The 12,809-nt window shown below is 35.6% G+C and overlaps 1 protein-coding gene across 2 annotated transcripts; it reads right to left on the bottom strand.

The window, feature by feature from the left end:
- Nucleotides 1–7,085: 7,085 nt before the first annotated feature.
- On the bottom strand, nucleotides 7,086–11,099 carry LOC21401994 (probable lipid phosphate phosphatase beta). Of its 2 annotated transcripts, none has more exons than XM_024163864.1 (2): nucleotides 10,385–11,099; nucleotides 7,086–7,107 (listed from the first exon to the last, which is right to left on the bottom strand). In XM_024163864.1, the coding sequence occupies exon 1, from the start codon at nucleotides 11,018–11,020 to the stop codon at nucleotides 10,388–10,390; it is 633 nt and encodes a 210-aa protein (XP_024019632.1). In that variant the 5' UTR covers nucleotides 11,021–11,099; the 3' UTR covers nucleotides 7,086–7,107; nucleotides 10,385–10,387. The 2 variants fall into 2 exon arrangements, with proteins under 2 accessions (XP_024019632.1, XP_010093700.1); XM_010095398.2 differs by lacking the exon at nucleotides 7,086–7,107 and adding an exon at nucleotides 9,189–9,888.
- Between the last annotated feature and the right edge of the window lie 1,710 nt (nucleotides 11,100–12,809).

Here is a 12,809-nt window from a genome sequence, read left to right as displayed (position 1 = left end):
TGAGTAGTTTGCTCACATCTCCTGTATCATATTTTCATTTTTTATTTTCTTCATTTCTTTTTACATTTTTTTTTTATGTGTGTGTTGGAGAATCATATCAGGACGCTCAAGTTGTGCTCATATGTGGAATGCTCATCATCCAGGTGTCTTCTTTCTCTATATTTACATAATTTTTGACACTGAGGACACTGTCTGATTTTGGTTGGCGGTGGTGGGCATATTGCGTAAGAGTAGTGATTTTTGTCATGTTGATATTTGGGTTAAAATTTTTGCAAAGTTGTCTGAGTATAATTCAAAATGATTGGTTTGGGTCAATTTTTGCTGTCTTGGTTGCTAAGAAATGACTTCCAGAGTTTCTTTTTGCACGTGCTAAACCTTGTGGTAAGATGGATGTTAATGCATGTCAGCTGAGAAAATTCCCGAGTTTAAGTGCTTGATTTTTAGTGAGTCAAGAGAGTAGAGAAAATGACTCTTGAACTTTCATTGATCTTTTGAGCTGGTAAAATCACTATTAGAACATCATTACATGGTTAGTGGTATGCTTGGTGCATATGCTTGAGGGATGGATTTTGGGTTAGATAGGAATGATCTTATGTAATAGAGCCTCATTTCTTAAATAAAAAAAAACAAAAAAAAAACTGAGCAAGAGCAACATTTCATAGATCCTGTAGTTTGGTGTTAATCACATTCGATGTTATATAGCTGTTTGTTAAAATAACACCTTTCTACATCCACTTCAGGTTGTCTCTTGCTAAAAAAACAAAAACAAAAACAAAAAAACAAAAAAAAAAAAGAAGTAATTTTCCTATGCATTTTTCTTTGGCTCTTTGATCATCTCTGTAAATTTCTATTTGACCTGAATGAAATCTCAAAAGTTGGTTGTGGTAAGAATGGTGGAATGTTCTAGTAGTTGATTAACCTATCTTTTAGTCAATGTTCGTTTGAAGATTCTCCTTCTGAAGTTACTTCTTAACCCCCCTCTTCACTTCTTTCCTTTCTTCATTCATAAACTTCTTAAACAAGCATTTTTATTTTCTTTTCTTCTTCATGTTCAACTTATTCAAAGCCAACGAAACTTCTTATCCCATAAATAAAAACCAAAGGAAATGCTTGTTTTGTGGTGCTTTGCTGTTGAATTTCTGGTTGTAAACTTTGTACGCAAACCATTTGACAAATTGCATGTTGTTGGATTTCTTGTGTCTTTTGGGTTCTTTTTTTTTTCAAATCTTTATGTTGTTCAAGATATGGGTTTTCTTTCTTTAATGCTTGGAAGGGTTGTTGTAGGAGATAATACTTTCTTCTGATGAGTCATGTGCCTAACACGTAGTGAATTCTATCACTTATTGTAATAAAATGAAAAAATTTATTAACGGAATAAAATTCAGAGAGAACAAATAATGTTACTTTTTAAAATTCAGAAAATAAAATGTTAAAATGGTAAGAATTTATGGGGAATTTTTAAAATTAATCCTAACTTGAAACTAATCTCTGTAATGTACGTATTTGAGAGAAAACAGAATGCTTAAACAAAATGTATCTCAAGAAATATTAATACTCTCATTGATTGATTAAGCCGTACAATCTATCTTATACTAATCAGAGGCTCTCACTAATTACAACTGATTAAGTAGTAATTAATAGCAGTAACAAACTATTGCCACTTGTATAGATAATGAGCAACTCTGCAACTAACACTACAGAAAAGCTAGCCTTAAAACTCTTTTTCATTAGAGAAAAACTAAAATTAGCAAAAGAAAAAAATAAAGAAGACGCTACAACGTACTAATAATATAAGATGAAAATTTTGAAGAGAATTAATTCAGAAAACCCAGTAATAACAAAAAAACAGAAAATAAATCAAATAGGACAGAGAGAAAAGCTAGAGGTTGAAAATATATAATTGATATTGTAGTGTCTACATCTCTAAACACATTCCAAGGGTAGCTATCATTTGCAAGCTGATCGTATGCCTGCTGGGGTGGTGTCAGTTTCTTTTCTTTCTTCCTTCACTGAATCACCATCTGCCTCAGGTCCTGATCTGCTGTGAAAATTATTATAGGGTGAATCTGTGGCGGTCATGAGCTGTTGGCCATAATATTACACGCATGTGATTATAATGCATGCCTTCACTGCATTATTATTATTAATACTAATTTTTTTCACAGTCCAAGTTATATTTTGACTTCAAAGTGGTCCTAGCTAGCTATATATCTTTCTTTGCTTTTGCTCTTTTCACGGGCTGTGCCTATCAAGTAAACAAAATTATCAGCCTGTGTTCTCATTGATGTGTGCCTGTGCCACACTCAGTTTTAGTACCCCCAACCACGAATATATAATGTGTACAAATAAAAGATGACCATGCTCATTGCTCATGCTCATCTTTTATTGTACAATATATATATACATATCTCTGGGTTGAGCCTGCAGGAGTACTACTGGAGCGGCAGGTACATGTGGAATTTGGGGATTAAAAAATGCAACACGTGTTGGTTGTATGTGGAATTTTGGTTTTCTAACAGTGTGACAGCTGGTGACCTTTGTAGGGAGGTTGGCAAGTCGGGAGCTTGTATTTTATTCGGTTCGGGGCAGAATTGTAAAACACTAATTAAAGTAATACGGAAACGTATGTCGAGTTGTCTAACAGAAACGACAATGTAGGCGCGTATGTGTGTATGTCACTAGCCACCCATCTCAGCCATTTGGGCCTAATTAATTAGGTAAAAGAAATCTCAATTTCTGGGGTCGACCAGGCTACGAGATAGAATTGCACCACAGAGACATTAATTGATGATTTCAAAAGTTGACCAAAAGAATGCCTAAGAAGTAGCGGTGGAACTTGAGGCGGTGAGTCTATCTGAAGAAAATTTTTGAACTCGACGGGTTGGCATCTATCGCCATCCGTCTACCTAAATATCTTAGGTTCGGGCTCGGATAGCCCAAGGAAAAAGCATTTCCTGTAGCCCGCCACCGGTGGGGAGACCGTGACCGCCGGCCGCCATTTTTTTTTTTTTTTTGAATTTTCCACCGTACTCGAAGCCTGACCTAAAGCCCGAATACCCAAACAATGACTAGTTTTTGAATTTTATGCCCGACCCGAACCTGAACCCGATCCAAAGAATTTTTTGACCGTTAGCCCGACTTTTTGAATGCAACGGCTACATTTACCCGACCCGACCTGCCGCCCGTTTTTTTCGACTCTAACAGTTCTATTTTTTACCGTTACCCGAGCTGCCTAAACCCAACCCGACCCGCTGAAATTTAGTTACCGTTGGAGCCGAATTTTTTAGGAGAAAATTTTTTTTTTCAAGCCAAACAATTCCCTATAAATACCCCCCTCCCCCCATTTTTCTCACCCAAAAACTCTCATCCTCTCTTAATTTCTACAATCTCTCTCAAATCTCTCTTAATCTCTCTTAATATTTCTCAAATCTCTCTTAATCTCACCCAAATCTCTCTCGATCTCTCTTAATCTCTCTCAAAGCGGTCTCAATCTCTCTTATTTTTCATAATGGATTCTTCCGGTTATGGTGGTGATATTCCCGTTGATGCCCAATTCAACATTGAAGAAGGGCAATTTCCTACTAAAGTTTTTCAAATGCAGGAATCGCAAACACCAGAAATAGCTGTTGAGGAAACTGCAAATCCGAGCCGTGGTGGACGTACTAGAGGTCGTGGACCTCGTAGGCATGGAGAAGAGGCAAACGCAAGTGTTGCAAGTTCCAAGAAGAAATGCAAGCACACCTCAACAGTTTAAGAGCACTTTAACACATTCGAGGAGGTCGACAATAACAGTAACATTAAATACATAGCTCAATGCAAATATTGTGGTGATAAATTACAAGGTAACACTATTCACGGCACAACACACTTGAGAAAACACTCCGAAAAGTGTCTTCAAAAGCAAGGAGGCGAATCTGATCTCCGCCAAACACAATTATTATTTGACTGCCAAACCGGCGGTCTAACCACTTGGAAATACGATCCGCAAGTCGATCGTATGGAAATGACACGATTAGTAGCCACATTAGATTAGCCACTTAGTTTTACTGAACAAAGAAATTGGCAGCGTTATATTAAAATTGTACATAATCCTAATGCACAATTTTTTTTCAAGAACTACTCTTAGGAAAGATGCATTAAAATTATATAAACAAGAAAGGGAATCATTAATCAACCTTTTACACTCTACTAGTGGTTGCGTTATGTTAACGGTGGATATTTGGTCCGCCGTTGCCAACAAAGATTATTTAGCTGTAACTGGATATTATTTTAAAGGTTTTGATTTAGATAAGAGAATCTTAAGTTTTAAATGTGTTATAGGATTACATACCGTTGATTTAATATCTAATACAATTTTATCTATCATTGATGAATATAGTTTAAGGGATAGAGTAATGGCTATAACATTAGATAATGCTACTGTAAATACTAAAGCAATAGAACTTTTTGAAAATGATTTAAGTTTATTCGGTAATAATGATATATTTCACCAACGTTGTGCATGCCATGTAATTAATTTAATAGTAAAATTCGGTTTAAAATCAATGGCAGGTCATATTAAAAGAATTAGAGATAATATTGCATGGATTCAAGGTAGTAATCAAAGAATACAAGATTGGTTTAGGTTTCTACAAGCATGTAATCAAAATTCTAGAGCATTAGCCTGAGATATGCCTGTAAGATGGAACTCCACTTATATAATGCTTGAACAATGCATCCCCTATAAAGATGCTATAACAAACTATGTTAGTGCAAATTAGGACCAGGATTTGTTGACGAAACTGATTGGTAAATTGCCAAACTCTTGTATAAGTTCTTAGGTAGATTTCACGAAGTTACTTTAAAGCTTAGTTGAACATATTACCCAACGTCACCATTAGCGTTAGGAGAAGTTTTAAGAATGACTATTTTATTTAGTGAATTTAGGACACACGAGGTTTTAGGAGTTCCTATCGTTTCTATGGAAAATAAGTTTAAAAAATATTGGACTAAATTACCAATGTTGTATGGTTTCAGTGTTATTTTTTATCCTAGATTAAAATTAGAAGGTTTAGAAAGTGGATTAGAAAACTTAGATGACTTTTTAGATATCGACTATTCTGACCAATTTCCTATTATAAAGGAAAAAATATTATCTCTCTATAGCTCTTATGAAAGTAGGTTTAGAAACCCACATCGTGTAAAACAACCGCAACAATGAGATGACAATCCGCATTCATTCTTGAATGTTTTTGGGTTGAAGAAGAAGAAGAAGACGACGACAACGACGACTCAAGGTCAAGAAGAATCTGAGAGTGGATCTTCATCAAGAGGTGACAGCAACAGCGGCGGCTTCAATAAGTTAATGGCGTACCTGAGTGAGGGCTTAGTAGTCGACAATAGTGAAATGTTTGATTTGGCTCAATGGTGGAGGGCACGATCATAACTCAACTGGCAATGGATATTTTTTTATCCCAGTCTGCACTGTTTCATCCGAACAAGCCTTCAGTACGACCGGGCGAATAATTGAGGAACGTAGAAACGCATTGCAACAGGACACTGTTGAAGCTTTGCTGTGCATTAAGGATTGGGATCGTTCCGACCAACACTTACACGATACAATTTCGCCGACAAGCCAAGAATGGATTGATGAATTTAATAGATTAACTTTTAACTTTGAAGACGATCCTTCAACTTCAAGTTAAATTATATTATTGTAATTTGTAAATATTTATTTACTTTGTACAGTGTTATTGTAATCTTGTATAGACTTTATAAGTTCATCAAATTTGTAATTCGTCATAGAATGATTGCACTCTTTTTTTCTTACTAAGTTTTTATCCCAATTGGGTTTTTCTTGATAAGATTTTTAACGAGACAATCCTGAATTATAAATTTAAAAATTAATAAATAAATAATTTTTTTATATAGTTCGTGTTCATTTCAAATTTCAAATTGCAATCTCCCTTATAATTTTTACAATAAATAACTTAAAATTCATTTATATACATACCATATATAATTAATAAACAAAATTATATATAATATATAATAGTATATAAATATATAAAAAATATTAAAAAAATTTAGACACCTTGGGTGGATTCGGGCTGCCTGACTGGGCTTGGGCAGCCAAAACTTACCCGAAGTCCGTCCATGGTCTTTCTTGGGTCGGGTCGGACAGCTTGAAAATTCAGGCTCAGGCGGGCTCGATCATCAGGTAAAAATTCAAAATTTTCAGTGGTCACGGGTGACCCGTCCAAAGTTTCAGCACTACTTAGAAGCCATGAACAAGGATGCGGAGATCATATTCGGTACATTTAGAAAATGACAATACCAATATAATTATATAAAAAATTGAAGAGTGTTATAAAAAATGATGAAATTTCTTAAAAAATTCATCGATATTTTTTTAATACAATTAGGATAATTTTTTGATAGGATTAAAAGAAAACTCATTATGATATTAAATTTTCATCAAATTTTTATTAGATTCTGATATTTTTCTTTTAATATAATATGATGGTCTAAAATTATACGTACTATCTTCTTTAATATGATACTCTACAACAAATCATCTATTCATTTAAAAATATTATGAATGTTTGTGTTTTTTGGCTTTTAACACTAGGCTTAAAATAAAACTAAAAATAAAAACAAAGAAAGAAAGAGCATAAAATGTAGAGAAGCAAACATTAATGATGCAGCAATTAAGTGCTACAACTACAACGGTACAACCACAAGCATAAATTGCTGCAACTAAAATAATTTTAACAAGATCATGGTAGGCCCCGCAAGTATTGGTTGGGCTGAAAATAATTTGATCAAATTCATACCACCACATTTAATACTCTGTATCTACGCGTTATAGATTAAGTGAGTCTCTACGGACCTCACAAAATTTAGAAAAGTAAAAACTGATTAAATGATTAATAAAAGACTAATTCAAACCATTTCTACATAATCAGTGTTCCTTGAGATTGTTGCTATATGGAACATAAAATGCACCATTAGATCATTTTTTAATAAGCATAAGAAAATTGTACCCCCAATTATAAGAATAGTCATTCTGAGGCCAGGGTCAACAAACTGAGGGGTGGTGGGGGCCAGGCATGATTTATGAACCAACTGCAACAACAAAAGTAAATGAATTTTCAAAGAGACACAGTAAAAAGTTGTAAAAAAAACACATGCATTCTGAACTTCATCTCCTAAATTTTCAGCTACAGCACTACAAACAACGTACAGGCCATGAAGAGACCCCTCTCTCTCTCTCTCTTTCTCTCTCTCTCTCTCTCTATATATATATATATATATATATATATGTGTGTATGTATGTATGTATGTCATAACGACTAAAGAGGTTTCAAAACCTCGTTCGTCCAAAAACCAGAATCTTTCACCACCTTGTGATTCAGATTAAGAAAAGATGCAATAGTGTATACCGTACCATAATATGATATATGATATAATGTGTGTCCCACTTGTCAAATTCAGCAAAGTAAAGGGGATTGGTAAACTCGTTCCTGATCACAATCACACATTGCGTTTGTTCATACTTTCCAATCAATAGTCCTAACGATGCCAATTGCCACATTCCCAAACTTACAACATAATTGTGGCAAGTCGTAATGCTTTGGAATAGACAACTATATAATAATATGTTAATTTACTAATTTATCTAAAAAATTTAAGCTGTTAAGAGGTGGATCAAAAATAGTTTTTATACTTTAACACTCTCTTTCACGTGTGGACTGGACAATGGGCAATCATGTGGGTAAATTAATTGAAAAGTCCAACACGTAAATATTTAAATATATTAAAGACACAACACATGATGAAAATTTAAATGGGAATAAAGAGTATAATTACGAGGGTTTGAACTCAGGACCTCCCACTCTGATACCATTTTAATTTACCGATCTATCCCAAAAAGCTTAATAGTTTTTATACTTTTAACATAATAAGAATTGGGTAATGGCAAGATATACAAGCTAAACATGCCTGTTTGTGAAAGCCTGGCTATATTTGTGAAAGCCCAATTGGTAGTCTGAACTAGGAGGAAAATGCATGGGTAATTTGGAGGAATGCTAGAAAAACCAATGGACTGGTCAAGAGTTAATAAAATGTGTTTGACGGAATTTATCCCGCATGTTAAAAAGGTTATCTATCATATGTTGCCGGAACCAGATCATGACCATGATCATCATCATATTGAGCATGATCAAGTACACATGATGAACAAGCCTGATGAATAGATCAAGATCAAAACATGCCTTTTATGTGGCCACTTTGTAACATGTGATCATACAAGCTCTAGCTGGTCACAAGAAAAAGCACATGAACAGAAACCAAGTTGATGATGATTAATTTCAGCTAGATAACGAAGAAGAAGAAGATGATGAATTTGAGCCAGAAGACCTAACACCTTATCAAGAACCTGAACAAGTTCTTAACTCCTACTCCTTCTCTTCCTCAAATTCCACAGGAGATATTCATCACATATATATGATTGATGATGATGATGAAGAGGACGAAGAAGTGGTGGTGGTGGTGGAGATCATGTTTCTGCTCAAGAGGGTGATAGTAAGAATATTCTTGTTTTTTATTTCAATGAGTTTCCATCTTTGGCGGATTGAATATTGAAGAACTTAGCGCAAGTGGCTGGTGGGGTTATTGTTCTTTAGTAGCTTTCATTTGTTGAATTTCTTCATGGAAAGCATGCTATTGATAGGTCTAAAACAAATAGCATCCAAAGAGGCTCTTTGGGCTCATGAAGATTGATGATTATATATCTCAGTTATTTCATGATTTTGTATAAAGTAGTAAAGTTTTCTTTCATAATCCATAATTCTTCAATCCATGATCATCTTTAACGTTCCTTCTGCTATATATATATATATATATATGTCTCCATAGGAATTGAATATATTGTGAACTTTTAGGTGTTAAGATCAATTTGGTATTTAAAACATTTAACATAAATCATACACCCCTAACGTCCTCTTCCAAGAATATACAAAAATTTGTTTACGGATAATTTTTCCTAACCGCCCCTCCTTTTCCATTTCTCCGATTGTCTATCCTAAAGGGTAACTTTTGTTTCATTCTCCACTTGCGTTGGACTTGCAGTGGCGATACAACAAAGAAAGATGGTATTACATATCTTCGATTAATCATTGACAAGTTCGTTGGATATGGGACGTGTGGAGCAAGAGAGATTCTACAAAAATATTTAAGAGTGGACTAGATATATTGTTAGTGTCATAAATTTTTATCACATTGATAAGATGACTGAAACTCAACAAGACAAAATCATTTCACATATAATGATCCCGTGGCTCTTCTCTATAAAAAAATAAATAAATAAATAAATAAAAAGTACGTCTTTATCTCTTATTTCTTTAAAGATATTGCCATATCTGAAGACTGAAAGTCAATTCCTTGAGGTATCACTCCAGAACAGATAAATTTTGATCCAATGCGCGAACTTTCTGTGCAAGTATTTTGAGAACTGCATCCCCAGGCACCCTTCCAGTTTGTTTGTTGATGACATACTTTCTTCAATAGGATCAGGCACATTGCTCTTCATCATTTTGAGTTTGAGAACCCATTTCTTTACACATATGCTGATCAAGATCACACACCTCAAGGGGCTCCGACCTCAAGGGGCTCCGACTGGGACAAAAGAGGTTTCCGATCAGCGGTTGCTCCCTCAGACACAGACACACTGCCTCCGACGGATATCACATCTTCAAGCATTTCCTCGACAGCATCAACTCCAAACACCTCAATGACACTCAGTGTGCAATAGAACTCTGAACCATAGTAGCTTAGAAGATTCAACTTAAATCTCTATGCTTGCTTAACATTAGCAGCCTTTGAACTCTCCGAGTTTGACCCATTCATCTGACGGATAAACCAAACGGCCAAGCAGCTCAAAATCCGAAAGATCAAGTCTCTACGCTAGTTATCATTTTTGCTCCTTTAAATCTTAACGAAAAAAACTCAATCTAAACAGTGATTATCTCAACAAGCACTGAAATGCTTAGTGCTTGCAGATACGAATTGTCCCACACGTGAATGAAAGAAAGCTAACATAAGACCATTCATATCAATTTGATACAATTCCTCAAAGCTTATTATCCAAAAATCCTTGAAAAAAATGGATCTTATTTTTAATATAGAACAATTTTTCAGCAAAATTCACGTATTTATGAAATTAATGTTCATTCCATTAAGTGATAAGAGTGATTTTGAACAAAGCAGCACAACAAGAACTCAAATTGCCTGAAATTTGCTTGCACATAAAAGTTGACGAAAATGTCATCAATATACAATTTTGTTTATGTGTCCGAATTGCAGAATGCAGATCAAAATTCTCAATTGTTGAAACAAATATTACCTCTCAAAAAAGGAATTTCTCAAACCTCAGAAACCGGAAGGCGAAGAGAGCTTCAAGCACGCCCAAACAAGCGCCAGCGAGGACGTCGACGACGAAATGCCTGCCGAGCAAAACCCTAGACAGAGCCGTGGCTGCGGCCCACGCCCAAACGGCCGTGGCGAGGGAGAAGAAATCCAGATCGGAGGAGTAGAAGAAGGAGGCGGCGACGAAGAAGACTCTGGAGGAGTGGCCGCTCGGGAAGGAGAAGTGGTCGACGGAGACGGCGACGCTCATGTTGTTGGGGTTGTAGTGAGGTCGGGAGCGGCGGACGAGGATCTTGAGGAGGCCGACAAGTGCGAGGTCGAGGAGTAGGCCGAGGAGGAAGGGGACGAGGAAGGGGCGGAGGCGGTCGGCGGCGGTGGCGGGGGCGAGGAGGAGGGAGAGGGAGAGGGGAAAGAAGAGGCGGAAGTCGGCAGAGAGCTCCAGGAGGAGGAGGAGGGAGGGAGAGAGGAGCGGCTTCGCGAGAGTGTGGAGGTGGAGGGAGAGCTTGCTGTCGACGCTTATAAGACGGCGGAGGAGCGGCGGCGATGTGGTAGCGACGGCGGTTTTGGTGGTTGTGATGGGTTTAGGTTTGGGAGGTGAGGAAGAGTGGTCCATTGGTGGATTTGGGGAGTTTGGACTGGGAGATGATTGGGCCGTTGAGGTGGGTTCTCTATATGTTGACCTCGTTTTTAACTGCCAATTGGAGCAAAGTGGATTTCAAATGAGAAAAAAAAATGCCAGTTCATATGAAATAGTTGGGATAATCCATTGATATTTTATTAATATTGAAGACGTTACCCATGTTTTCTAATGCAAATACCAATGTCGATATTAGATTTATTATTAAGTAAGTTTAACCTCAAGAATAGTATTATATTAAAGAGTAATTTTTCACTAGATATTAACGCCTCATTCACTCCGTGGATTCGAGTTGAGATGTGACATTTTCTGAGAACTTTTCACTGTAATAGAAAAAATTAGATGTGACATATTCTGAGAGCTTTTTACTGTAGAAACCTAAAACTGAAAACTCGAATCGGTGAAATGAACGAGACTTAAGTTTATTTCACCAATTCTAGTTTTTAATTTCAATTTTACTACAGTTAAAATGTCTTATAAAAAGTCACATCTAATTTTTCTACTACAGTGAAAAACTCTCATATAAAATCACATATCAACTTAAATTCACGAACTGAACGACCTAAATTTTAGTATGGACCCATATTGTAATGTTTAAAAATCAAATTAGTTTGGTCACTATCAATATTGTGCGGTGCTAATTATGCATTATTAGCACAACCAACTCGTGTCGGGTGCTATTAGCATTTAGCACTTAGCCTTTTTAATGTAGGATTAAGGAGTGATAAGAAAATTAGTGGTGTAACTTAAGTGAAATATGCAGATGCAGAAGCAGGTTATGAATATGAGAATAAACCACTGAGAAACAACCATTTAATCACAAAAAGAATAGATGAAAACCATGCAAATGCAATAGTAGACAACAATTCTCCCAGACCACACTAAAAAAAAAAAAAAAGAGCCCGGACTTGGTCATAGACGAATGTCAAAACTGTTGGTTGCCGAATCGAATTCGGCTGCGGAAGCGTGGGGAAAAAACGGATCGTGTATAACAAAAATTTCATAAAATTTTTGAGATACTCTATAGATTATATTAATTTATGCACAAATAAATTAATCGCATTAATTTATATATTTCAAGAACTCAATCCGGAAAAAATACCTGGAAGCCGACTCGGATGATAACTTGAGTTCTTTGTCCACGAACAGTCATTGCTCCAAGCTTTGTGTTTAGAAATCCAAAGTCTTCCACGTCAATTCCTTGATTCCACGTAGACGTGTGTGACAAAACAGGTTTCTGAAACACTCGAATTTCTACAAACACCAACGCATGCACGATGTGGAATTTTTAGAGAAAAATATTTGCTCTCTTTTTTCTCTATGAATTTCGGCCACCAATCTAATTAGGGCTGAATAATATTTCAAAAATTGTTTTCACAATTTTCTACCATTCTCATATTTAAAGAGTAGAAGCCAAACTTCAAAACAGAATCAAATCCCTATCTCCAATTTTTGAATTTTGAACAAAAAATCCCTTCCCCTTATCCATAAGGTGGCCGGCCACACCCTTAGGGTTTCACCCTGTGTGTGGCGCCAACAGCAGATAGGGAAGGAAGATAAATCATCATTTATCCTGTAATCCAATTTTAATTCAAATTCGAATTTAAGTCAAACTTAAATTAATTTGAATTCTAAATTGAACAACTTATCAAATAAGTTTAAATGGATAAATCTAGATGTGTTCAAATTTAAATTTAAATAATCACATTATTTAAATAATAATTAATTCTCAATTAATTATTTTTTGAGTATTTAATTTTAGATT

Source organism: Morus notabilis, unplaced genomic scaffold (assembly GCF_000414095.1).
Source record: "Morus notabilis unplaced genomic scaffold, ASM41409v2 Scaffold3, whole genome shotgun sequence".
In the NCBI taxonomy this organism is placed as follows: Eukaryota; Viridiplantae; Streptophyta; class Magnoliopsida; order Rosales; family Moraceae; genus Morus; species Morus notabilis.
The sequence above is the reverse complement of the archived record's forward strand: the minus strand, read 5'-3'. Positions and strand labels throughout refer to the sequence as shown.

What these genes read in the sequence shown, in the direction of transcription:
- LOC21401994 (XM_024163864.1), bottom strand. Translation starts at nt 11,020, where the DNA reads ATGGACCACTCTTCCTCACCTCCCAAACCTAAACCCATCACAACCACC.